Source organism: Petromyzon marinus, chromosome 43 (assembly GCF_048934315.1).
Source record: "Petromyzon marinus isolate PM22_M1 ecotype Great Lakes invasive population chromosome 43, UKy_Petmar_22M1.pri1.0, whole genome shotgun sequence".
Classification (NCBI taxonomy): domain Eukaryota; kingdom Metazoa; phylum Chordata; class Hyperoartia; order Petromyzontiformes; family Petromyzontidae; genus Petromyzon; species Petromyzon marinus.
Genome location: NC_133709.1, coordinates 10527057 through 10555034, shown reverse-complemented (window position 1 = coordinate 10555034; position 27978 = coordinate 10527057). Strand labels below are relative to the sequence as shown.

The 27978-nt window shown below is 54.8% G+C and overlaps 1 protein-coding gene across 3 annotated transcripts in view; it reads right to left on the bottom strand.

The window, feature by feature from the left end:
- Window positions 1–10402: 10402 nt before the first annotated feature.
- Window positions 10403–27978, bottom strand: part of ADA (adenosine deaminase) — a 55591-nt gene continuing 38015 nt past the window's right edge. For 2 of the 3 annotated variants that reach the window (XM_032969906.2, XM_076073825.1), the window contains exons 3-11: window positions 26871–26993; window positions 25601–25744; window positions 24723–24838; window positions 21262–21386; window positions 16730–16801; window positions 15011–15112; window positions 13491–13573; window positions 12296–12425; window positions 10403–10680 (exon numbers count right to left, since the gene is read on the bottom strand). In XM_032969906.2, coding sequence (XP_032825797.1) covers window positions 10576–10680; window positions 12296–12425; window positions 13491–13573; window positions 15011–15112; window positions 16730–16801; window positions 21262–21386; window positions 24723–24838; window positions 25601–25744; window positions 26871–26993 — 1000 coding nt within the window. In that variant the 3' untranslated portion in view covers window positions 10403–10575. The other variant, XM_076073824.1, reaches the window with a different exon arrangement.

Below are 27978 nucleotides of genomic sequence, written 5' to 3'. Positions count from 1 at the left end.
GGCCACCAACTCCTCCAACCTTCATTCGAGCGAGAGGCATCGCCGTGAGCGAGCGAGCGATGCGAACCCGCGATACGAGGAAACGGGGACATCCCCCCCCCCCCCCCCCCCCCCCCCCCCGCTGGGCGGCTTGCGTCCCCATGCCATTATTGTTCCCGCTCGGCGAAAACCCCGCACCGATCGGTTTCTCGACGGCCGTGGCTCGAGGCTCGTGGTGGCCGTGCCGGAACCGGCGAGGGCCGCGGTGGGGGGGGGGGGGCCCGGTCCCGGTCCGAGCGGCCTCTTGTCGACGACGAATATTTATTTACAAACGAACGCTTCCCCCCGTGTAGACGACGGAGGACGCTTTTGCTTTTTTTGCTTCGAGTTCGGTCGAGCACGGCTTGGGAGGGAGTTGTTTGCGGATACGGGACGCGGAGTGGCCACCCGTCCACTTGAATGGCGGTGCCGCTGGTGGTAAGGGAGAGCCCTCCCATGCGGTCGTCAGGCGAGGGGGGCACACCGACGCTCCGAGCGTTTAGCAGGGGCGCAGCCACCGGCAGGCGTCGTCGGGGTTCCAGATACACCCAACATGTTCCAGATGTGGCACAGAGACACGGCGGGTTTAGACGTGGCTAGGTGTCACAACAGATGTAGATGTGGCTGAGAGACACGACTGGTTTAGACGTGGCTAGGTGTCACAACAGATGTAGATGTGTCTGAGACACGACTGGTTTAGACGTAGCTAGGAGACACAACAGATTTAGACGTGGCACAGAGACACGGCTGGTTTAGACGTGGCTAGGATAGACAGCAGATGTAGATGTGGCTAAGAGACACGACTGGTTTAGACGTAGCTAGGTGTCACAGCAGATGTAGATGTGGCTGAGAGACACGACTGGTTTAGACGTGGCTAGGTGTCACAACAGATATAGATGTGGCTAAGAGACACGACTGGTTTAGACGTGGCTAGGATACACAGCAGATATAGATGTGGCTAAGAGACACGACTGGTTTAGACGTGGCTAGGTGTCACAACAGATACAGATGTGGCTAAGAGACACAACTGGTTTAGACGTGGCTAGGTGTCACAACAGATATAGATGTGGCTGAGAGACACGACTGGTTTAGACGTGGCTAGGATACACAGCAGATGTAGATGTGGCTAAGAGACACGACAGGTTTAGACGTGGCTAGGTGTCACAACAGATATAGATGTGGCTAAGAGACACGACTGGTTTAGACGTGGCTAGGTGTCACAAGAAATGTAGATGTGGCTGAGAGACACGACTGGTTTAGACGTGGCTAGGTGTCACAACAGTTGTAGATGTGGCTAAGAGACACGACTGGTTTAGACGTAGCTAGGTGTCACAACAGATATAGATGTGGCTGAGAGACACGACTGGTTTAGACGTGGCTAGGATACACAGCAGATGTAGATGTGGCTAACAGACACGACTGGTTTAGATGTGGCTAGGATACACAGCAGATGTGGCTGAGAGACACAACGGGTTTAGACGTGGCTAGGTGTCACAACAGATATAGATGTGGCTAAGAGACACGACTGGTTTAGACGTGGCTAGGATACACAGCAGATATAGATGTGGCTAAGAGACACGACTGGTTTAGACGTGGCTAGGTGTCACAACAGATATAGATGTGGCTAAGAGACACGACTGGTTTAGACGTGGCTAGGAGACACAGCAGATGTAGATGTGGCTGAGAGACACGACTGGTTTAGACGTGGCTAGGATACACAACAAATGTAGATGTGGCTAAGAGACACGACTGGTTTAGACGTGGTTATGATACACAGCAGATGTAGATGTGTATAAGAGACACGACTGGTTTAGACGTGGCTAGGTGTCACAATAGATGTAGATGTGGCTAAGAGACACGACTGGTTTAGACGTAGCTAGGTGTCACAACAGATATAGATGTGGCTAAGAGACACGACTGGTTTAGACGTGGCTAGGTGTCACAACAGATGTAGATGTGGCTGAGAGACACGACTGGTTTAGACGTGGCTAGGTGTCACAACAAATGTAGATGTGGCTGAGAGACACGACTGGTTTAGATGTGGCTAGGTGTCACAACAGATATAGATGTGGCTAAGAGACACGATGGGTTTAGACGTAGCTAGGATACACAGCAGATGTAGATGTGGCTGAGAGACACGACGGGTTTAGACGTGGCTAGGTGTCACAACAGATGTAGATGTGGCTGAAAGACACGGCTGGTTTAGACGTAGCTAGGATACACAGCAGATGTAGATGTGGCTAAGAGACACGACTGGTTTAGACGTGGCTAGGTGTCACAACAGATATAGATGTGGCTGAGAGACACGGCTGGTTTAGACGTGGCTAGGATACACAGCAGATATAGATGTGGCTGAGAGACACGACTGGTTTAGACGTAGCTAGGATACACAGCAGATGTAGATGTGGCTGAGAGACACGACTGGTTTAGACGTGGCTAGGTGTCACAACAAATGTAGATGTGGCACAGAGACACGACTGGTTTAGACGTAGCTAGGAGACACAGCAGATGTAGATGTGGCTAAGAGACACGACTGGTTTAGACGTGGCTAGGATACACAGCAGATGTAGATGTGGCACAGAGACACGACTGGTTTAGACGTGGCTAGGATACACAGCAGATAGATGTGGCTAAGAGACACGACTGGTTTAGACGTGGCTATGATACACAGCAGATGTAGATGTGTATAAGAAACACGACTAGTTTAGACGTGGCTAGGTGTCACAATAGATGTAGATGTGGCTAAGAGACACGACTGGTTTAGACGTAGCTAGGTGTCACAACAGATATAGATGTGGCTAAGAGACACGACTGGTTTAGACGTGGCTAGGTGTCACAACAGATGTAGATGTGGCTGAGAGACACGACTGGTTTAGATGTGGCTAGGTGTCACAACAGATATAGATGTGGCTAAGAGACACGATGGGTTTAGACGTAGCTAGGATACACAGCAGATGTAGATGTGGCTGAGAGACACGACGGGTTTAGACGTAGCTAGGATACACAGCAGATGTAGATGTGGCTGAGAGACACGACTGGTTTAGACGTAACTAGGTGTCACAACAGATATAGATGTGGCTAAGAGACACGACTGGTTTAGACGTAGCTAGGTGTCACAACAGATATAGATGTGGCTAAGAGACACGACTGGTTTAGACGTGGCTAGGTGTCACAACAGATATAGATGTGGCTAACAGACACGACTGGTTTAGACGTGGCTAGGTGTCACAACAGATGTAGATGTGGCTGAGAGACACGACTGGTTTAGACGTGGCTAAGATACACAACAGATATAGATGTGGCTGAGAGACACGACTGGTTTAGACGTAGCTAGGATACACAGCAGATGTAGATGTGGCTAAGAGACACGGCTGGTTTAGACGTGGCTAGGTGTCACAACAGATGTAGATGTGGCTGAGAGACACGACTGGTTTAGACGTGGCTAGGAGACACAGCAGATGTAGATGTGGCTTAGAGACACGACTGGTTTAGACGTGGCTAGGTGTCACAACAGATGTAGATGTGGCTAAGAGACACGACTGGTTTAGACGTGGCTAGGTGTCACAACAGATGTAGATGTGGCTGAAAGACACGGCTGGTTTAGACGTAGCTAGGATACACAGCAGATGTAGATGTGGCTAAGAGACACGACTGGTTTAGACGTGGCTAGGTGTCACAACAGATATAGATGTGGCTGAGAGACACGGCTGGTTTAGACGTGGCTAGGATACACAGCAGATATAGATGTGGCTGAGAGACACGACTGGTTTAGACGCAGCTAGGATACACAGCAGATGTAGATGTGGCTGAGAGACACGACTGGTTTAGACGTGGCTAGGTGTCACAACAAATGTAGATGTGGCACAGAGACACGACTGGTTTAGACGTAGCTAGGAGACACAGCAGATGTAGATGTGGCTAAGAGACACGACTGGTTTAGACGTGGCTAGGATACACAGCAGATGTAGATGTGGCACAGAGACACGACTGGTTTAGACGTGGCTAGGATACACAGCAGATAGATGTGGCTAAGAGACATGACTGGTTTAGACGTGGCTAGGATACACAACAAATGTAGATGTGGCTAAGAGACACGACTGGTTTAGACGTGGCTATGATACACAGCAGATGTAGATGTGTATAAGAGACACGACTGGTTTAGACGTGGCTAGGTGTCACAATAGATGTAGATGTGGCTAAGAGACACGACTGGTTTAGACGTAGCTAGGTGTCACAACAGATGTAGATGTGGCTAAGAGACACGACTGGTTTAGACGTGGCTAGGTGTCACAACAGATGTAGATGTGGCTAAGAGACACGACTGGTTTAGACGTGGCTAGGTGTCACAACAGATGTAGATGTGGCTGAGAGACACGACTGGTTTAGACGTGGCTAGGTGTCACAACAAATGTAGATGTGGCTGAGAGACACGACTGGTTTAGATGTGGCTAGGTGTCACAACAGATATAGATGTGGCTAAGAGACACGATGGGTTTAGACGTAGCTAGGATACACAGCAGATGTAGATTTGGCTGAGAGACACGACTGGTTTAAACGTAACTAGGTGTCACAACAGATATAGATGTGGCTAAGAGACACGACGGGTTTAGACGTAGCTAGGATACACAGCAGATGTAGATGTGGCTGAGAGACACGACTGGTTTAGACGTAACTAGGTGTCACAACAGATATAGATGTGGCTAAGAGACACGACTGGTTTTGACGTGGCTAGGTGTCACAACAGATATAGATGTGGCTAACAGACACGACTGGTTTAGACGTGGCTAAGTGTCACAACAGATGTAGATGTGGCTGAGAGACACGACTGGTTTAGACGTGGCTAGGATACACAGCAGATGTAGATGTGGCTGAGAGACACGACTGGTTTAGACGTGGCTAGGTGACACAACAGATGTAGATGTGGCTAAGAGACACAACGGGTTTAGACGTAGCTAGGATACACAGCAGATGTAGATGTGGCACAGAGACACGACTGGTTTAGACGTGGCTAGGATACACAGCAGATGTAGATGTGGCTGAGAGACACGACTGGTTTAGACGTGGCTAGGAGACACAACAGATATAGATGTGGCTAAGAGACACGACTGGTTTAGACGTGGCTAGGTGTCACAACAGATATAGATGTGGCTAAGAGACACGACGGGTTTAGACGTGGCTAGGATACACAACAGATATAGATGTGGCTGAGAGACACGACTGGTTTAGACGTGGCTAGGATACACAGCAGATGTAGATGTGGCTAAGAGACACGACGGATTTGGGGGGGGGGGGGTGGTTGGTGAACTCTACCGACCCTCTCTGTCGTCTACCCAGCAACCGCCGGGAACTATTTGCCCCCTTGGCGCCTGCTTGGCCTAATCGAATGGGGGCTCTCTGCTAGCTCGTGTTTACCCTTTGCATGTGTCTTGTAAGCAATAACGTTACTGAACGTGAATTTAATAAAGAACATGTGATGCTGACGTTTTGAATTTGTACCCGTGTCCTTACCGTCGAGTTTCAAAGTTGATTTAGCTTCACAATGTACTCCTGTTTGTGTCGCCATGTGTCTCTGACCCCACGCCTCCCCATTTGTCTTTTTCAGTAAAACCTTGGATCGCGAGCATAATTCGTTCCGGAAACGTGTTTGTTATCCAAAGCACTCGTATATCAAAGCACTCGTATATCAGTTCTGATCACGTGACGCTCGGCAGACAAAGCGCATACGTACTGCTCGTATTGCAAGACCCTCGCTCGCTTATCAAATGAATATTTACTTACAATTTTTGCTCGTCTTGCAAAACACTCGCAGACCAAGTTACTCGCAATCCAAGGTTTCACTGTATATGCTTCCATATGTGTGTCTCCATCTACATGTCTTTCCACGTGTGTGGCCTGTCCATGTGTGGGTCTGTCACTCTGTATTCCCACATCTCTCTGTGTGTTTCACATTCTATCCCCGAGTGACCCTATACCTTGTGTGTATCTAAGAAGGAGTGGTCGTGGAGCGCTTTGCTCGAATGACCTCGATTGTCACCAAATTGCAAAAGTCTAATTTGTAAAATGTTATTTACAGCGGTGACACTCGTGTGTAACAGCGAAGAGGACCTGAGTTTGATTCCCGTCTCGGGCGCCGCCTTTGTGTGGAGTTTGTGTGATCTCCCCTGTTCTGTAGAGAGTGAGTGGAGTTTGTGTGATCTCCCCCTGTTCTGTAGAGAGTGAGTGGAGTTTGTGTGATCTCCCCCTGTTCTGTAGAGAGTGAGTGGAGTTTGTATGATCTCCCCCTGTTCTACAGTGAGTGGTGGAGTTTGTATGATCTCACCCTGTTCTACAGAGTGAGTGGAGTTTGTATGATCTCCCCCTGTTCTACAGAGTGAGTGGAGTTTGTGTGATCTCCCCCTGTTCTGTAGAGAGTGAGTGGAGTTTGTATGATCTCCCCCTGTTCTACATAGTGAGTGAGTGGAGTTTGTGTGATCTCCCCCTGTTCTACAGAGTGAGTGAGTGGAGTTTGTATGATCTCCCCCTGTTCTACAGAGTGAGTGAGTGGAGTTTGTATGATCTCCCTCTGCTCTGTATGTGTTTTCTGCCGGGTTCTCAGGTTTCCTCCCACAGCTTATAAAACACACACAATGTCAGTGGTGTCAACCAAACATCCCGATGTAGCGGGATCCCTCCTAAGAAGAGTCTCGGCTAAAAACATAATTATTGTCTGGCCATCGTGTGAAGCTTTGTTTCGCGCGGCCACGTGAGACGTGCTCGACAATCATCGGGCGCGTGCAGCGTGCAACGACGCGTTGACCTGTATTGAAACGCGTTGGAGTAAACGGGTTAAACACGGAAAGCACGTGGTGGGGAGCGGGCGGGGGGGGGGGAACTGGAGCTTAGGGGAAACCGTGTTGTCAAAGTTAAACATGTAAAGACGAAACCAATGCGTGCACAGCGCAATTAATCCCTTGCTTTAAAGCGGCACTTCTCCGGAACGCCATCTGCCGCGTTAAACGAGGAACTGCTCGCTGCACCTGCTCGCTCGCGCCGCTGCACAGGGGAAGGGGCCTCCGCCAGGGGAGAGGTCTGGAACGAGGTCTCCGGTATATTTGGTCGGTGGCAAAGGGGCGAGATGGCCGAGCTCAAGAGGCCACGCGACTGCACGGGAGCGACCGGGGAAAGGATGGGATGGAGAAATAATGACGGAGGCCTTTTCTCGGCAGTGGCAAGTTTAAGACTGACAACACCGAAAATAGTCTCTGGGTCTCTGTGTAAATCTGTGGGTCTCAGTGTGAGTTTGTGGGTATGTGTGAGTTTGTGGGTATGTGAGTCTGTGGGTCTCTGTGAGTTTGTGGGTCTTCGTGTGAGCCTATAGGTCTCTGTGTGAGTTTGTGGGTCTCTGTGTGAGTCTGTGGGTCTGTGTGAGTTTGTGGGTATCTGTGTGAGGCTGTGGATCTCTGTGAGTGTGGGTCTCAGTGTGAGTTTGTGGGTATGTGTGAGTCTGGGTATGTGAGTCTGTGGGTCTTCGTGTGAGCCTATAGGTCTCTGTGTGAGTTTGTGGGTCTGTGTGAGTCTGTGGGTCTCTGTGAGTGTGGGTCTCAGTTTGAGTTTGTAGGTCTCTGTGTGAGTCTGTGGGTCTCTGTGAGTTTGGGGTCTCAGTTTGAGTGTGTAGGTCTCTGTGTGAGTCTGTGGGTCTCTGTGAGTGTGGGTCTCAGTGTGAATTTGTTGGGTCTCTGTGTGAGTCTGTGGGTCTCTGTGAGTTTGGGGGTCTCAGTGTGAGTCTGGATATCTTTGCGTGAACCGATGGGTCTCGTTTCGCTGTTGGGAGTCTGTCGGTCTCTGTGCGAGCCTCTCAGCGATTCTGTGGGGCTCTGCGAATCCGCGGGCCAACGTTTGAGTCTACGAATCTCTGGGAGAATCTGTGGCTCAAAATTGTGCAAGTCTATGGGCCTCTGTGTGGGTCTGCGAATCTCGTTGAGTCGATTAAAAGAGAAAATGTGGCTGACAAAACCACCACCACCACCACAACAGCAACAACAACTACATACAGATATTTTCTTTTTTAAGAAAATCACTTTTAAATTTATTAAAGACTGAGATCACCCTGTTAAATGGCTACAACAATCAGAAACGGAGCATCGGATCAGCTCCAGGATGCGCTAACCAGCGTAGTAGTATAAGCATGTAGTAGTATAAGCATGTACATCGCGTCGTGTTAACAATCGCAACATTCCGCTTATGGTCAGCGTTTAATTACACATTGAATACCGTCAAACGTCTACCTTGCTTGTACAGCTGTGGTCAGAGCACAGGAATAGAGTGGTGGGGATGGATGGTTGGGGTGGAGCGGTGGGGGTGGATGGTGGAGCAGTAGAGGCGGATGGTGGAGCAGGTGGGGGTGGAGCGGTGTGGTTGGATGGTGCAGTGGTGGAGCAGTGGGGATGGAGCGCTGGGGGTGGAGCTGTGGTGAGTTCACTTTGCTACGAACTCAGCCACCTGACGAGTTCGATTCCGGGCCACGGACAATATCGGTGGCTCGGAGTGATAGCCCATCCAGTCCTGAGCAACATCACCACTTACGCTCATCACCACTTACACTCACCACCCACCCCCCATCACCAATTTGCTGCACCAACCTGCACCGACCAGAATGGCGAAGTATGCTTAATGACCTCCATAACCGGCACAGCATGGAGAGGGCATTCATCCAGCAGTGGATTTACTGTACATTACATTTAAAAAAGCAACATTTGCAATTTAATTGTTACAATTTGTTTAAAACATTGATTTTTTTGTTGCATATCAAGTGCTATTAATTAAGCGCTATTACACACGCAGGATCGCCAAAATTGGCCCAAAGTTGGCCCAACGTTGGGCCAACATTAACAACAACAACAACAACAACAAAAAGCCAACGTTGGCCCAACGTTTCCAACAACACACCAACGTTGGACCAAGGTTCTTAACAACAACATGCCATATTGGTCCAATGTTGGGCCAACGTTCCCAACAACACGCCAACGGTTCCAAAAACACTCCCAACGTTGGCCCAACGTTGCCCAACGTTCCCAAAAACACTCCCAACGTTGGCCCAACGTTCCCAACAACACACCAACGTTGGCCCAACGTTCCCAACAACACGCCAACGGTTCTAACAACACGCCAACATTGGCCCAACATTGGCCCAACGTTGGCCCAACGTTGGGCCAACGTTGGGCCAACGTTGGGCCAACGTTGGGCCAATGTTGGGCCAATGTTGGGCCAACGTTGGGCCAACGTTTCCAGCAACACGCCAACGTTGCTCCAACGTGGGCGTGCTTCCTGGTACGGGACCGAGCCAATAAACACGAAATGTTGGGCCAACGGTTCCAAACCACACACTGACGGTGGCCCAGCGTTGGCACGCTTTAGCAAGGGGCGGCGAGCTGTCGTGGACACTCCACGAATGGTGAGCGGTCACGGCAGTAATATCGCGGTAATATCAACGGGGCGGTCACGCGGGGTGGGGGGGGGAGTAAATCGATTTTAAAACACGCCTCGCTGTGCGTTGCGCCCACCCCCCCCCCCCCCCCCCGTTCCTGAAGAAGATCGTAGGGCACGTGAAGCGAAACGTCGGACATCGGGCACGCTGGTGCGCAGCCTGGAATCGCATCAGAGAGCCACAACCGCAGAAAATCTACGCAGTAGTGTTGTTTAAAAAAAAATATCGAATGTATATCGATGTTATTGGCCGAGCCTTTTCACGTAGGCGTACTGTTCATAAACTCGTACACACAGCGGCTAGTGCGTACACCTATCTGCATATACGTGTGTGTGTATACATGCACATGTGCGTATGAAGTTTTACGTGTTTCAATACATTGTGGCCCCATGATCCTCAGGAGGGTAGAGTAGAGATGCAGGCTGCAGGGTAGAGACACAGGCTGCAGGGTAGAGACACGGCTGTGGAGTAGAGACACACGGCTGTGGAGTAGAGACACAGGCTGCAGGGTAGAGACACAGGCTGGGGAGTAGAGACACAGGCTGGGGAGTAGAGGCACAGGCTGCAGAGCAGAGACATGCTGGAGAGAGACAGGCTGGAGAGAGACAGGCTGCAGAGTGAAGACGCAGGTTGAAGAGTGGATATGCAGGCTGGAGAGAGACACGGCTGTGGAGTAGAGACACAGGCTGTGGAGTAGAGACACAGGCTGTGGAGTAGAGACACAGGCTGGGGAGTAGAGACACAGGCTGGGGAGTAGAGACACAGGCTGGGGAGTAGAGACACAGGCTGGGGAGTAGAGACACAGGCTGGGGAGTAGAGACACAGGCTGGGGAGTAGAGACACAGGCTGCAGAGCAGAGACAGACTGGAGAGAGACAGACTGGAGAGAGATAGGCTGCAGAGTGAAGACGCAGGCTGGAGAGAGACACGAGCTGCGGAGTGGAGACACGGGCTGCGGAGTGGAGACACGAGCTGCGGAGTGGAGACACGGGCTGCGGAGTGGAGACACGGGCTGCGGAGTGGAGACACGGGCTGCGGAGTGGAGACACGGGCTACAGAGTGGAGACACGAGCTGCGGAGTGGAGATGCAGCCTCTCACAGGATGGTGTCTTGCTCCATGCCGTACTCCTTGTAGAGTCTCTGCAGGAGCTGCTTCTTGTCGGGCTCCGCCAGGAACCCCGCACGTGCCGCGTTCAGGTTCTACACGGGAACGGGAGAAACATGAACACAGAGCCACAGACTCACGCAGAGAGCCACAGACTCACGCGTAGACCCACAGACTCACGCAGAGACCCACAGACTCACGCATAGACCCACAGACTCACGCAGAGACCCACAGACTCACGCATAGACCCACAGACTCACGCAGAGCCACAGACTCACGCAGAGAGCCACAGACTCACGCAGAGAGCCACAGACTCACGCGTAGATCCACAGACTCACGCAGAGCCACAGACTCACGCAGAGAGCCACAGACTCACGCATAGACCCACAGACTAACGCGTAGACCCACAGACTCACGCAGAAAGCCACAGACTCACGCAGAGAGCCACAGACTCACGCAGAGAGCCACAGACTCACGCAGAGACCCACAGACTCACACAGAGCCACAGACTCACGCAGAGAGCCACAGACTCGCGCAGAGAGCCACAGACTCACACAGAGACGCACAGACTCACGCATAGAACCACAGACTCACACAGAGAGCCACAGACTCACGCATAGACCCACAGACTCACGCATAGACCCACAGACTCACGCAGAGAGCCACAGACTCGCGCAGAGAGCCACAGACTCACACAGAGAGCCACAGACTCATGCATAGACCCACAGACTCACGCAGAGGGCCACAGACTTATGCTGACCCACAGACTCACGCAGAGACCCACAGACTCACGCAGAGAGCCACAGACTCACGCATAGACCCACAGACTCACACAGAGAGCCACAGACTCGTGCAGACCCAGAGACTCACACAGAGACCCACAGACTCACGCAGAGAGCCACAGACTCACGCATAGACCCACAGACTCACGCAGAGACCCACAGACTCATGCAGACCCACAGACTCACACAGAGACCCACAGACTCACGCAGAGACCCACAGACTCACGCAAAGAGCCACAGACTCACGCAGAGACCCACAGACTCACGCAGAGACCCACAGACTCACGCAAAGAGCCACAGACTCACGCAGAGACCTATATACTCAGAGACCTGTAGACTCATGCAGAGACCCGTAGACTCACGTAGAAATCCATAGACTCACAGAAGCCCATAGATCTGCCCTAGCAGTCTCCCACCACCTGGCCTGAGGCCTTCTCTTCCCCCTGGTCGCCGGACTCACGGGGACCACTCCCAATACTGGTCTCTGCAATCGGCCCTCCTCCTCCACCCTGCCCAGTCACGGGCTACATCACTCACCTGCCGCGTCTCCAACCTCCCAAGTCGCTTACCCCATCCTCCCCCCACGCCGCCCAGTCACAGCCACATGGCTCCACCACGTGCTTCTCCCATCTTCTCGACGGGACGTCTGCCTGCGTTCCTCGTTTCTTGCCGCACAGTTCCTGGCATCCCTTCTCAAAGACACCTGGGGCTCAAATGTGCTGCACTTGTGACGAATTGGCCACGTTCTGTTCACGTGACAACCCTTACTAGCTGGCTGTGCCGGGCGGCGATGGGTTTTAACGACACATGTATATATTGTTGCGATCTAACCCAAAAAACACCCCTGTTGTGAACTTCCTCTGGAGCTGCTGCTCAGAGACAGCTGTTGTTGTCGTTGTTGTTGTTGTCGCTGTCACCGTCCACTCACCAGCTCCATGAAGTCCGAGTCCGTGAACCCTCCGTACTTCCGCAGGATTTTGTAGTCGGTGGCGAGCGTGGAGTCGAAGATCAACGGGTCGTCGGTGTTGATCGAGAAGTTGGCCTTGTCCTTGTGGAACCTGCGTGCGGTGCGCGTTCGTCGCAGGACCATGCTCAATCCACTGCTGGACGAAGGCCTCCACCTCCTGCGCCCCGCCCCCCCCTCCCCCCCCCCACCCCCCGGCGTCTCTCGTTCACGTCGCGGTCCGGCCGTCAGAATCAAACGCTCTGAAGAAGGGTCATTTCCCGGAACGCCGCCTGTTACAGCTAATCTAATGTTATGTTCACGTAGAGCGTCTCCTCCGCTCAAGGCGCTTGGCAGACAAAGCAGTGACAGAATGGAATAGTTGAGATGCAAGGGGCAGTGCAAGGGTTGATGAATGGGCAGCACCGTGGCTTGGAGATGTTAACAACCTCGCCTGGTATGCAGGAGGTCGTGGGTTCGATCCCTGACCCCTGACGCCTGCTGCTGTATATTTGGAGTTTGCGTGTCTCTCTCTCTCTCCGTGCAAGCGTCGAATTTTTCTCCGGGTCCTCCGGTTTTTCCACCAGCACATTTAGAATCAACGTCACGTCACGCCTTTTAGAGTAATTTGACCGCTGCAAATGTTCACGCGATGATGATGAACCACTTCGTTGGGCTATCATTTGTGTGCGTCCAAGATCGCATTCTCAACAAAATTGCTGGACATCTCAGTGGGCCTTACCTGTTCCAATAAAAAATAGGTTATGTATAAAAACAAAAACAATAGTTTGAGTTTAAATGAATGACAGCGATAGATTTGCTCGTAGGGGTCACGGAAGGGTAGGGGAGCGATGGGACGGAGTGGAGGGGCGATGGGGAGGAGGCGAGGCTTTAAGAGAGGAACGGAATGAGGTTTGGGGGGGGGGGGTGACTCCCCAATGTCCGGGGAGTCACCCCCCCCCTCCACATTTAGAATCAGCATCCAAGCCCCTTCAGAGTCATTTGGCCTCAGCAATGATGATGATGATGATGATTCCTGTGTGACGGGCCAAGGTTGCATTCTCCGAAGAAAATGTCTATGCAGCTCAGTGGGCCTTACCTGGTAAGATAACAATAACAAGTCTAATATAATGATGGCGGCGGTGGTGATCGCGACGACGACGACGATGCGAGGACCCACCTCACGACGGGGTGTTTCGAGAAGTCTGCCTCCTTCTCGCCGGAGAGGCAGGCTCCCGTCAGGTAGCTGGACCAGGGGCAGATCTGCAAAGCGTGGGAGTGGGGGGAGGGAGGGGAGCAACACAGCGGGTTGTTCGCTCTCCCCGCTTCCGCCACAAGGAGTCCCCGACCACTCGGGGGAGACTCTAGACCATGATAAGGCTCATCATAAGTCTTATCGCGTGAAGAAATGTCAGCTAAGATTTATTTGCGAGCCAGGTGCAGTCATCAAAAGAGCCACATCTGGCTCGCGAGCCACAGGTTGCCGACCCCTGCTCTAAGAGTCTCGAGCAGGGGTGGGGAACGTACGGCCCGCGGGCCGTATAAGGCCCGCGGGCCGTATAAGGCCCGCGGGCCGTATAAGGCACCGCAAAATCATTTGGTGTGGCCCCGCCAAGGCAAACGCAGGCGGGACTCGAAATTCAATAAATCTAGGAGTAGGAAAAGCAGTTGCGAGTAGCAGCAACATCGTCAATACCGGCTAACATCACATCACCAAAGAGAATTAGTTCCTTCCCATCACATTGGGGGCGAGTTAATGAAATGTTTGACACAAATATAAACGGGCTAATTTTTTTTAGTTGATCATTTTGTATGGCCCGCGAATGATGTTACATAAATATCCAAATCGGCCCTTGGCAGAAAAAAAAAAAAGGTTCCCCACCCCTGATCTAGAGGGTCCCAGGTGTTGCTGCCGCCGCTGCTGCTGACAGAGCGGTGAGTGTAGCGTTAAAAGCGGCCGTTGTCGTCGGCTTGTTCTACCTCTATGCTCCCGCACCGAGGCACACCCCACCCCCCCCCACCCTCACCAATCCCGCACTGATAGCCGGCGTGGTGAAGTATGGTCAAATAACCCCCCCCTCCCCCCCCCCCCTGCACGACAGCGTGAGGGGAGGCCCTCACCCAGTGGTTAGCGATCGCTGAGGCTATGAACCCGGCAACCCGGGTTCGATTCCCGCTCGTGGCCAACACCGATAACGATTACCTGAATAGGTACCTGGGCCTCCCCTAGGTCGACTCGGTCTCAAATGAGTACCTGGCGTGATTTACAAAAGCATTTGTCACGAAGGAGACAAAGGCGGCCGGGCGTGGTGCTGGCCACCCACCCCCTCGTGCAGTGCCACCCTTCGCAGGTGCTGCTCGCTAACGGGCTCTTGCCCTAACGGTCTGTTAAGGCTACACGGGGGAACTTTGTCTTTGTGTGTTCGTGCGAAGCGCCAGCTACGAACCCGGCAGCCCGGGTTCGAATCCCGCTCACGGCAACCAACACCAGCGGCTATTATCCGAGCCGGACCGTGGGCCTCCCCCTAGGTCGACTCGGCCTCAAACGAGTACCTGGCGCGGTGTGTGGCAAACATCGCCACTGGGGGAGACAAAGGCGGCCGGGCGCGGATCTGGCCGCACCGCGCCGCCCTCGCCCCGTCGCCTTGACAGTGACTACGCGGGGGAGCTTTCGCTCTGTCTTTGATGGCCCCGCGCTACCTCGAAGTGCATGTTGGCCTTGAGCAGGCGCGCGTAGAGCTCCGGGTCCTCCAGGGTGTGGTAGCCGTGGCCGATCCTCTCCGCCCGCAACACGTCCACCGCCTGCCACCAAAGACAAAGATTACCCCCCCCCACCCACCCACCGTGTAGCCTTGACAGACCGTCGGGGCAAGCGCTGTCAGCGAGGAGCGGGTGCCTGTGAAGGCCCGGCATGGCGGTACACGAGGTGAGCGGGCAGCGCCACGCCCGGCCGCCTTTGTCTCCGCCGGTGGCGATGTTTTATGCATCGCACCGAGCGCTCATTTGAGGTTGAGTCGACCCCGGACGGGTTTAGATCATCGTCAACGGTGTTGGCCGTGAGCGGGAATCGAACTCGGGTCGCCGGGTTCGTAGCGCTGACCGCTACGCTGGACGCGCGCACGCACGCCCGGTAATGATGAATGATGTCATCAGCGAATCAGTGTCCCCGTTAATCATGGGGCAATCACAGGGCTGGACGCTCATTGTCATCATCACCACCCGCGTCATTACCCACTACGCACTCTCATACCTCTCCCCTCTCATCTCACTCCCCACCGCACACTCTCCTACCTCTCATCTCACTCTACTCCCCTCCACGCACTCTCCTACTCTCCCCTCTTATCTCACTCCACTCCCCTCCACGCTCTCTCCTACCTCTCCCATCCCATCTCACACTACTCCCCTCCACGCTCTCTCCTGCCTCTCCCCTCTCATAGAGCCACAGACTCACACAAATATCCACATGATCACACAAAGACCCATAGACTCGCATCCATAGGCTCACACAGAGACGCCCATAGGCTCATCACACACAGACCAATCACATAGAAGTCCATAGGCTCACAGAAATCCACAGTTTCCCAACAGAGGCCTATTCATGACTGCCTCTCGCTCAAATAAACACACCCGCGGTGTCTGCACCGCGTCGAGTTGCTACGCAAATAGCAATTCGTATTTTTTAAATCGATTTATAACAGCATAAAAATCACGATCACCATCGGGCACCTTTGCTACGTTCTCCACAACGACGTTTTGTGCATCAGACTCTGGGGGGTGGGGTGGAGTGGGGGCCATGCGTCACGCAGACACAGGCCCCTGTCTATTAACATCTGGCAGACCGCCAGCTTTGGTTCAAGCAAGGCCCTGACTCTACTGCTGCTGCTGTTGTTGTTGATGCTGGTGAAGATTATGAGACACTGCATGTCCAAACCGGTCCGGAGTGTGTGTCCCCAGCGTTGAACCGATGCTGCCGAGTCACGGGAGACTCCCACAAGGAAGGGCCGTGGGGCTGATGGGATGCGTAGAGGAAAGCATTTATTTCTTTACCAGGACAGATGTGAAGAGGAGGAGGTGTCTATCGGCATGTATCAAACCATCAGGAGGAGGTGTTTTCTTGGTTCTCTCGGTAAAGTCACGTAGATAGAAAATGTAAATAATTAAATAATTAGCCGAAAAAAATATGAAATAAAAACCACAACGTTGCGTTGCGATCGAAACGTCGTGGGTTTTTTGCCTTCATTATTTTCAATAAATTTTCATTTTGAAATTTTTATTTCGCAATTTTTTTTTTTTCAATCTACGTGACTTTACCGAAGGAACCGAGAGTATGAATTCCTGCAGTCACGAAAGTTTCAAGTGAGGAGGAAGGTGTGTTCCTTCTCCACCCCCCCCCTCCACCTTCTCACCCCCCCCCCTCACCTCCTCGACGACCTTTGATGAACCCACCTCCCCGGCGTGGACCGTGCGGTGAACGCCGTCCCTCACCGCCTCCTGGTGACACCGGCAACAAGGAACGACAAAGTACAGGTCCACCCCGCCATACCGCCGTGTAGCCTGCGACGGCTGTAGAGGCAAGTGCAGTGAGCTGCACCCACCGCTCCCGGAAAATTACACATCGGTCGGGGTGTGTCGGGGTGTGTGTGTCGGGGTGTGTGTGTCGGGGTGTGTCGGGGTGTGTGTGTCGGGGGGTGTGTATCGGGGTGTGTGTGTCGGGGTGTGTCGGGGTGTGTCGGGGTGTGTGTGTCGGGGTGTGTGTGTCGGGGTGTGTCGGGGTGTGTGTGTCGGGGTGTGTGTGTCGGGGTGTGTGTGTCGGGGTGTGTCGGGGTGTGTCGGGGTGTGTCGGGGTGTGTCGGGGTGTGTGTGTCGGGGTGTGTGTATCGGGGTGTGTGTGTCGGGGTGTGTCGGGGTGTGTCGGGGTGTGTGTGTCGGGGTGTGTGTTTCGGGGTGTGTCGGGGTGTGTGTGTCGGGGTGTGTGTATCGGGGTGTGTGTGTCGGGGTGTGTCGGGGTGTGTCGGGGTGTGTGTGTCGGGGTGTGTGTGTCGGGGTGTGTCGGGGTGTGTGTGTCGGGGTGTGTGTGTCGGGGTGTGTGTGTCGGGGTGTGTCGGGGTGTGTCGGGGTGTGTGTGTCGGAGTGTGTGTGTTGGGGTGTGTGTGTCGGGGTGTGTGTGTCGGGGTGTGTGTGTTGGGGTGTGTGTGTCGGGGTGTGTGTGTCGGGGTGTGTGTGTCGGGGTGTGTCGGGGTGTGTGTGTTGGGGTGTGTGTGTCGGGGTGTGTCGGGGTGTGTCGGGGTGTGTGTGTCGGGGTGTGTGTGTCGGGGTGTGTCGAGGTGTGTGTGTTGGGGTGTGTCGGGGTGTGTCGGGGCGTGTGTGTCGGGGTGTGTGTGTTGGGGTGTGTCGGGGTGTGTCGGGGCGTGTGTGTCGGGGTGTGTATGTCGGGGTGTGTCGGGGTGTGTCGGGGTGTGTGTGTTGGGGTGTGTGTGTCGGGGTGTGTGTGTCGGGGTGTGTGTGTTGGGGTGTGTGTGTCGGGGTGTGTGTGTCAGGGTGTGTCGGGGTGTGTGTGTTGGGGTGTGTGTGTCGGGGTGTGTCGCGGTGTGTCGGGGTGTGTGTGTCGGGGTGTATCGGGGTGTGTGTGTTGGGGTGTGTCGGGGTGTGTCGGGGCGTGTGTGTCGGGGTGTGTGTGTTGGGGTGTGTCGGGGTGTGTCGGGGCGTGTGTGTCGGGGTGTGTGTGTCGGGGTGTGTCGGGGTGTGTCGGGGTGTGTCGGGGTGTGTGTGTCGGAGTGTGTGTTGGGGTGTGTGTGTTGGGGTGTGTGTGTTGGGGTGTGTGTGTCGGGGTGTGTCGGGGTGTGTCGGGGTGTGTGTGTCGGGGTGTGTGTGTCGGGGTGTGTGTGTCAGGGTGTGTGTGTCGGGGTGTGTCGGGGTGTGTGTGTCGGGGTGTGTCGGGGTGTGTGTGTTGGGGTGTGTCGGGGTGTGTCGGGGCGTGTGTGTCGGGGTGTGTGTGTTGGGGTGTGTCGGGGTGTGTCGGGGCGTGTGTGTCGGGGTGTGTGTGTTGGGGTGTGTCGGGGGTGTCCTTCGAGTGTAGTGGGTTGGTGTGGTGCACCCAGCTACATTCGCTCAGTGTGAGGTGTGGGTGACTTGGGTGGTGTGAGTGGTGTGGGTGCTGTGGGTGGTGTGCGTCGCTTGGGTGGCGTGGGTGGTGTGGGTGGCGTGGGTGGTGTGGGTGGCTTGGGTGGTGTGGGTGGCTTGAGTGGTGTGGGTGGCTTGAGTGGCGTGGGTGGTGTGGGTGGCTTGAGTGGCGTGGGTGGTGTGGGTGGTGTCGGTGGTGTGGGTGGCGTGGATGGCGTGGGTGGTGTGGGTGGTGTGGGTGGCTTGAGTGGCGTGGGTGGTGTAGGTGGCTTGGGTGGTGTGGGTGGCGTGGGTGGTGTGGGTGGTGTAGGTGGCATGGGTGGCGTGGGTGGCGTGGGTGGCGTGGATGGCGTGGGTGGTGTGGGTGGCTTGGGTGGTGTGGGTGGTGTAGGTGGCATGGGTGGCGTGGGTGGCGTGGGTGGCGTGGGTGCTGTGGGTGCTGCGGGTGGTGTGGGTGGCGTGGGTGGCGTCGGTGGTGTGGGTGGCTTGAGTGGCGTGGGTGGCGTGGGTGGTGTGGGTGGCGTGGGTAGCTTGAGTGGCGTGGGTGGCGTGGGTGCTGGGGGTGGCGTGGGTGGCGTGGGTGCTGTGGGTGGTGTGAGTGCTGTGGGTGGTGTGGGTGGCGTGGGTGGCTTGAGTGGTTTGGGTGGCTTGGGTGGTGTGGGTGCTGTGAGTGCTGTGGGCGGTGTGCGTGGTGTGGGTGGTGTGGGTGCTGTGGTGCGATATTGGTGTGGGCGGTGTGGGTGCTGTGGGTGGTGTGGGTGGTGTGGGTGGTGTAGGTGGTGTGGGTGGTGTGGGTGGTGTAGGTGGTGTGGGTGGAGTGGGTAGTGTGGGTGGGTGGGTGCTGTGGGTGTCGTGGGTGTTGTGGGTGGCTTGAGTGGTGTGGGTGGTGTGGGTGGCGTGAGTGGCTTGGGTGGTGTGGGTGGTGTGGGTGGTGTGAGTGCTGTGGGTGCTGTGGGTGGTGTGGGTGGTGTGGGTGGTGTGGGTGGTGTGGGTGGTGTGGGTGGTGTGGGTGGTGTGGGTGGTGTGAGTGGTGTGGGTGGGTGGGTGGTGTGGGTGGTGTGGGTGGTGTGGGTGCTGTGGGTGGTGTGGGTGGTGTGGGTGGTGTGGGCGGTGTGGGTGGTGTGGGTGCTGTGGGTGGTGTGGGTGCTGTGGGTGGTGTGGGTGGTGTGGGTGGTGTGGGTGGTGTGGGTGGTGTGGGCGGTGTGGGTGCTGTGGGTGGTGTGGGTGGTGTGGGCGGTGTGGGTGGTGTGGGTGCTGTGGGTGGTGTGGGTGCTGTGGGTGGTGTGGGTGGTGTGGGTGGTGTGGGTGGTGTGGGTGCTGTGGGTGGTGTGGGTGGTGTGGGTGGTGTGGGTGGTGTGGGTGGGTGGGTGGTGTGGGTGCTGTGGGTGGTGTGGGTGGTGTGGGTGGTGTGGGTGGTGTGAGTTGTGTGGGTGGTGTGGGTGCTGTGGGTGGTGTGGGTGGTGTGGGTGGTGTGGGCGGTGTGGGTGGTGTGGGTGCTGTGGGTGGTGTGGGTGCTGTGGGTGGTGTGGGTGGTGTGGGTGGTGTGGGTGGTGTGGGTGGTGTGGGCGGTGTGGGTGCTGTGGGTGGTGTGGGTGGTGTGGGCGGTGTGGGTGGTGTGGGTGGTGTGGGTGGTGTGGGTGGTGTGGGTGGTGTGGGTGGTGTGGGTGCTGTGGGTGGTGTGGGTGGTGTGGGTGCTGTGGGTGGTGTGGGTGGTGTGGGTGGTGTGGGTGGTGTGAGTTGTGTGGGTGGTGTGGGTGCTGTGGGTGGTGTGGGTGGTGTGGGTGGTGTGGGCGGTGTGGGTGGTGTGGGTGCTGTGGGTGGTGTGGGTGCTGTGGGTGGTGTGGGTGGTGTGGGTGGTGTGGGTGGTGTGGGTGGTGTGGGTGGTGTGGGCGGTGTGGGTGCTGTGGGTGGTGTGGGTGGTGTGGGCGGTGTGGGTGGTGTGGGTGCTGTGGGTGGTGTGGGTGGTGTGGGTGGTGTGGGTGGTGTGGGTGGTGTGAGTGGTGTGGGTGGATGGGTGGTGTGGGTGCTGTGGGTGGTGTGGGTGGTGTGGGTGGTGTGGGTGGTGTGAGTTGTGTGGGTGGTGTGGGTGGTGTGGGTGGTGTGGGTGGTGTGGGCGGTGTGGGTGGTGTGGGTGCTGTGGGTGGTGTGGGTGCTGTGGGTGGTGTGGGTGGTGTGGGTGGTGTGGGTGGTGTGGGTGGTGTGGGTGGTGTGGGCGGTGTGGGTGCTGTGGGTGGTGTGGGTGGTGTGGGCGGTGTGGGTGGTGTGGGTGCTGTAAGTGGTGTGGGTGCTGTGGGTGGTGTGGGTGGTGTGAGTGGTGTGGGTGGTGTGGGTGGTGTGGGCGATGTGGGCGGTGTGGGTGGTGTGGGTGGTGTGAGTGGTGTGGGTGCTGTGGATGGTGTGGGCGATGTGGGCGGTGTGGGCGGTGTGAGTGGTGTGGGTGGTGTGGGTGGTGTGGGTGGTGTGGGTGGTGTGAGTGGTGTGGGTGGTGTGGGTGGTGTGGGTGGTGTGAGTGGTGTGGGTGGTATGGGTGGTGTGGGTGGTGTGAGTGGTGTGGGTGGTGTGGGTGGTGTGGGTGGTGTGGGTGGTGTGGGTGGTGTGAGTGGTGTGGGTGCTGTGGGTGGTGTGAGTGGTGTGGGTGATGTGGGTGGTGTGGGTGGTGTGGGTGGTGTGAGTGGTGTGGGCGGTGTGGGTGGTGTGAGTGGTGTGGGCGGTGTGGGTGGTGTGGGTGCTGTAGTGTGATATCGGTGTGGGCGGTGTGGGTGGTGTGGGTGCTGTAGTGTGATATCGGTGTGGGTGGTGAGGTTGAATGCCGAGTGCGGCGTGGCGCTCACCAGGAAGGCGGTGCGGTGGGGGCCCCCGGCCTCGGCCACCAGGGACTCGTCCCCCGCCAGGTCGATCGCCACCACCCCGGCGTCCCTGTACTTGAGGCACAGCCTCAGCACCTCCGGCGACCAGTCTAGCCACACACACACACACAGATAAAGGTCGCCCGTGTAGCCTCGGCAGGCTGTTGGGGCAAGTGCCCACTAGCAAGCGCCAGTGCCGGATTATCCTAGCAGCACAAGTAGCTACTACACGTGTAGTAGCTACTACACATATGTAGCTACATATGTGTAGTAGCAGCTACTAGTGTAGTACTACTAGTGTAGTAGCTGCTACTACACGTGTAGTAGCTGTTACTACACGTGTAGTAGTAGCTACTACACGAGTAGTAGTAGCTACTACTACACGTGTAGTAGCTACTACTACACGTGTAGTAGTAGCTACATATGTGTAGTAGCTACGTGCCCCGCACTTTCAAGGGCCCCGCGCTAAACGCTTTCAAGCTATCAATTCCGGTTCAGTGATTCTGCACTTGCTCTATCACTACAGTACTATACCGCCTTCAACTTGTATGAACGACCGGGTGTTTAAGGTTAGCGATTTGTCGTATTATCTGGCTGCGTAGCAAATGAAAAAATACAATTTACTATGCAAATAAAAAAATTGTGTTTTAATATTTACGTGTTTTTTTTTAATTTAGGGCCCCTTTATAACATCATGCTACAGACCCCTCACTTGGCTCGGCCCGGCACTGGCAAGCACCTGCGTAGGGCCCGGCACGGCACACGATGGTAGGGGGGGGGGGTGGGCACCACGCCCGGCCGCCTTTGTCTCCCCAGTGCTGACGCTGATTTACCCACTGCATCAGGTACTCGCTTAAGGCTGAGTCGACCTAGGGGAGGGCCCGGGCTGGTTCAGATATTCCGTCACCGATGTTGGCCGTGAGTGGGAATCGGAGCTCGTCGTTTTGTAGCACAGTGGGCCGACTGCCACGCCACCGCTCCCCGCATACAAAGACAAAGATCCCCCGTGTAGCCTCAGCATACTTTTTGGGGCAAGTGCTGTGAGCTCCTTTACAACAACAACAACCTGCCATTTGTCACGAAGTGGCGGTGACGTCACCACGGCGCTTGTGCCAGGCTACGTGCACTTTAAAGTGCTCCTATACACATAGACACACACACATATCCCCCATTCGAGTACCTGGTGCGGTGTGTATAAACAGCAGCGAGGAGACAAAGGCGGCTGGGCGTGGTGCTGACCACCCACCCCCTCGTGTGCCGTGCCGGCCTTCATAGGTGCTCGCTAACAGCACTTGCCCCAATAGTATTTTAAAGGCTTTCTGGGGGATCTTTGTCTTTTTACCAGGCGTGTGTACTGCGCTTGTACTGTGCGTACTGCATGTGTCTGCTGCAAGTGTACTGCGTGTGTACTCTGCGTGTGTCCCATGTGTTCCGTGCATATGTGTATTGTGTGTACTGTGTGTGTACTGTGTGTACTGTGTGTGTACCGTGTGTACTGTGTATGTACCGTGTGTATGTACCGTGTGTACTGTGCGTGTGTATAGTGTGTACTGAGTGTATGTACCGTGTGGACTGTGTGCATGTACCGTGTGTACTGTGTGTGTATAGTGTGTATTGTGTGTATGTACTGTGTGTACTGTGTGTATGTACTGTGTGTACTGTGTGTATGTACTGTGTGTACTGTGTGTATGTACCGTGTGTACTGTGTGTGTATAGTGTGTACTGTGTGTATGTACTGTGTGTACTGTGTGTATGTACCGTGTGTACTGTGTGTATGTACTGTGTGTGTATAGTGTGTACTGTGTGCATAGTGTGTACTGTGTGTATGTGCCGTGTGTACTGTGTGTATGTACTGTGTGTATGTACCGTGTGTACTGTGTGTATGTACCGTGTGTACTGTGTGTATGTACCGTGTGTACTGTGTGTGTATAGTGTGTACTGTGTGTATGTACCGTGTGTACTGTGTGTATGTACCGTGCGTACTGTGTGTATGCACCGTGTGTACTGTGTGTATGTACCGTGTGTACTGTGTGTATGTACCGTGCGTACTATGTGTGTATAGTGTGTACTGTGTGTATGTACCGTGTGTACTGTGTGTATGTACCGTGCGTACTGTGTGTGTACTGTGTGTACTGTGTGTATGTACCGTGCGTACTGTGTGTATGTACCGTGTGTACTGTGTGTACTGTGTGTATGTACCGTGTGTACTGTGTGTATGTACCGTGTGTACTGTGTGTATGTACCGTGTGTACTGTGTGTATGTACTATGTGTACTGTGTGTATGTACTGTGTGTACTGTGTGTATGTACCGTGTGTACTGTGTGTGTACTGTGTGTACTGTGTGTATAGTGTGTACTGTGTGTGTATGTACTGTGTGTACTGTGTGTATGTACCGTGTGTACTGTGTGTATGTACTGTGTGTATAGTGTGTACTGTGTGTATGTACCGTGTGTGCTGTGTGTGTTTCGTGTGTACTGTGTGTATGTACTGTGTATGTACTGTGTGTACTGTGTGTATGTACTGTGTATGTACTGTGTGTACTGTGTGTATTGTATGTACTGTGTGTACTGTATGTACTGTGTGTATGTACTGTGTGTATGTACCGTGTGTACTGTGTGTATGTACTGTGTGTACTGTGTGTGTACTGTGTGTACTGTGTGTGTACTGTATGTGCTGTGTGTATGTACTGTGTGTACTATATGTACTGTGTGTATGTACTGTGTGTACCGTGTGTACTGTGTGTATGTACTGTATGTACTGTGTGTATGTACTGTGTGTACTGTGTGTACTGTATGTACTGTGTGTATGTACTGTGTGTACTGTGTGTACTGTGTGTATGTACTGTGTGTACTGTGTGTATGTACTGTGTGTACTGTGTGTATGTACTGTGTGTACTGTGTGTGCACTGTATGTACTGTATGTACTGTGTGTATGTACTGTGTGTATGTACTGTGTGTACTGTATGTACTGTGTGTATGTACTGTGTGTACTGTGTGTGTACTGTATGTACTGTGTGTATATACTGTATGTACTGTATGTACTGTGTGTATGTACTGTGTGTACTGTGTGTACTGTGTGTATGTACTGTGTGTACTGTGTGTACTGTGTGTACTGTGTGTATGTACTGTGTGTACTGTGTGTATGTACTGTGTGTACTGTGTGTGCACTGTATGTACTGTATGTACTGTGTGTATGTACTGTGTGTATGTACTGTGTGTACTGTATGTACTGTGTGTATGTACTGTGTGTACTGTGTGTGTACTGTATGTACTGTGTGCATATACTGTATGTACTGTATGTACTGTGTGCATGTACTGTGTGTACTGTGTGTACTGTGTGTATGTACCGTGTGTACTGTGTATGTACTGTGTGTGTACTGTATGTACTGTGTGTACTGTGTGTGTACTGTATGCACTGTATGTACTGTGTGCATGTACGGCGCGTACCGGGCATGTGCCGCATGCAGCACAGGATGGAGCGCACTGTGATGCCGAACTCCTTCTCGCCCTCGCGGAAGCCCTGGTTCACCAGCGACACCACCTCGTCCGGCGTGAGGTCCCCGCTGGGCGACAAGGCACAGCCATCGTCATTGTCGTCATCGTCGTCATCACTGTCACCACCATCGTCATCGCTATCGTCGTCACCGTCACTACTGTCATCATCGTTATCACCAACACCATCGTCATCACTAACACCATCGTCATTGTCGTCATCATCGTCATTACCAGCACCATCGTCATCACTATCGTCATCACCGTCACTACTGTCATCATCGTTATCACCACCATCGTCATCGCTATCGTCATCATCGTCATCACCATCGTCATCACCATCGTCATCACCGTCACCGTCGCTACTGTTATCATCGTCATCACCACCATCGTCATCGCTATCGTCATCATCGTCATCACCATCGTCATCACCATCGTCATCACCGTCACTACTGTCATCATCGTTATCACCAACACCATCGTCATCACTAACACCATCGTCATTGTCGTCGTCATCGCCACCATCGTCATCGCTGTCACCATCGTCACCACCACCACCACCACCACCGTCATCACTAACACCATCGCTGACACCGTCGCCACCATCGTCATCGCAGCCAGCCAGCATCATCAGTTCGGACAGCGGCAGACCACTTGTGGGAGGTCACCATCCTCCCCGTTTCGGGTCCTCCTCGAGGCGACGCATCACGCGACCTAGCCCAAAGCACCTCCGCCGTGGCTCACGTCCCGGTCAGCGCAAGCCGCCCACCGGGCGTTGCACACGAACGCCGACCTCCCTGGGGAAGCGACGAAGCCCTCGAGGCAAAGCCTACCCCCGCTGCCCCCAGGGCACGGGCGTCACTTCGGCGTTGGCGAGCAGCTGGGGGCTGTAGCGAGCCTCCAGGTAGACGACGCCCTGCTGAACCTTGTCCGCCACCAGCTCGTACGCCACGCGGCGGATCGCGTTCCGGTCCCCACTGCCAAAGGTGGGAAAGGGGGGGGAAGGCAGGGGGGTGGGGGGCAGGAGAGAGAGACGGTGGTGGTGGTGGTGGGGAGACACGGAGAGGAGACGCGGTAGGGATGGGGGAGGAGAGGGGGTAGAGATGGGGGTGGAGGGGGGGTAGGGGTAGAGGGATACAGGTGGAGGGGTGTGGAAAATGGGGAGAGACACGTGGGTGGGTGGGGGGGGGGGGAAGAGGTTGGAGGAGAAACACGGAGAGAGACGCGTGGGGGGGGGGGATGGAAGAGTTGGTGAGCGGTGTAGGGGGGGGTGCGTCTTATAATCCGGTGTGTGTGTTTGACCACGAACAATAACTTCTGCCCCCCCCCCTCTCATTTTAGCCCCCTGCCCCCTCTTCCATCCACTGGCGCTGCGTGCATGTGCATGTGTGTGCGCGCGTGCGTGTGCGTGCGTGTGTGCGTGTGTGCTGGCCTGCCTACGATCCATCCTGGGTTTAACCAGACTGGATTGTGTGAGGAGCTCACAAATCCTTGAAAGATCTGGGCAAGGTCCCATTGGTGAGCTCCTCCGGCGGGCAAGGCTGCGTTGGCTGGGTCATGTAGCCCGCATGCCCAGCCACCGCATGCCGAAACAGCTTTTGTTCGGCCGGATCGAGGGGGCTAAACGGGCGCGGCACGGGCTAGAGAAGAGATGGAGTGATGTGGTACAGGAGGACGTGGAGCTGAGTGGACTTGCCGATGACTGGTACCAGCGGTGTCAAGATCGGCCTCTGTGGAGGAGGCTCGTGAAGGACGCTACTGGGCAGTTGGAGGTAGTCGCCCTCCAACAACAACGGAGGGCGGAGGAGCGACGCTCACAACAACGAGTGGAGCGCCGGGTGGCTAAAGCACAGCAGGTTGGCACAGTAGGTGGCACAGGTGGTGCATCAGCCAGGCATCTTAGTCAATCGACCCGTGGCACCCGGGTCTGCCCCGTGACCTCCTGCCAGCGGGCGTTCGACACTTCGCGTGGCCTCAGGGTGCACATGGCCTGGCACAAGCGTCGTGGTGACGTCACCGCCACTTAGTGGTGAATGGCGCTTGTTGTTGTTGTGTGCCGTGTGTCGTGTGTGTGTGCGCGTGTGCGCGTGCGAGACTGCTCACGCGATGGCCGGCATGTAGAGGGAGAAGTACTCGAGGAACTTGGTGAGCGATGAGGGCTCCCCGTAGCTCAGGCAGCCGTGGAGCTCCCTCTCCGTGTCCGCCGGCAGCCTCACGCCGCGCTTCCTGCGCACACCGCCACGGGGAGAGGCAGTCCAACGCGTCCCGCGCCAACCCTCCGCCTCATCCTCGCAGCGGCGACGGCGGCGGCAGCGGCCGTCGGCGCTGCCGCCGCCGTCGAACGAGGGCGGCGGTCGCCGCATCGTGAGCGGCGCTTCCGCGGCCGTCTGGAACGCTCTCTTCCTTGCGGTGTGATGAAGAAGCCACTGCGAGCTGTGCAAACTCGTTTCTTTACAAGTGCCTCTTGTGTTTTAGTTTGCTGGCATTTCCCCCGCACGCCTCCCGATTAGCACGGTCGGCTACGTACGGCGCGAAAGAAGTTCGACATGCATACAGCGGCACGCTTTGGTCCGCACGTAAGCCTGACTCGGCTGCTGACGAGACACTGAATGTTGAAACCGGTCCAGAGTTTTGCTTGTGTGTGGACCACTGGTCCAGTGGAGAGAGGCCGATTTGTGAATTGTCCAGTGGAGAGAGGCGGATTTATGAATGAGACTGTCTGCTTGTTCATATCATCGCCCCTTGATTCGCTGTGACCAAAGACAAAGATCCCCCGTATAGCCTTCATAGACTGTTGGGGCAAGTGCTGTTGGCAAGTAGCACCTATGAAGGCCGGCACTGCACACGAGGGGGTGGCTGAGTCGACCTAGGGGTACCCCAAGAGCAGTTCTAATATGTTCGCTGTCACTCTTATTGGTCATGAGCGGGAACAGAACTCGGGACGCCGGGTTCGTAGTGCAGCGCGCTAACCGCTGAGACACAACTCCGCGGCAGCATTGCGTATGGGGCATGTATATACATTTACGAGTTTTTAAATGCGTGACTAATTTTTGTAAGGTTTAAGTGGTACCCATTCGATTGCCTCGTGGTGACGGTGATGATGAAAATGATGACGGTGATGATGATGATGTTGATTAAAATGATGATGATGATGGTGAAGATGATGATGGTGATAACTATGATGGCTGTGATCATGATTTTGATGTTGATG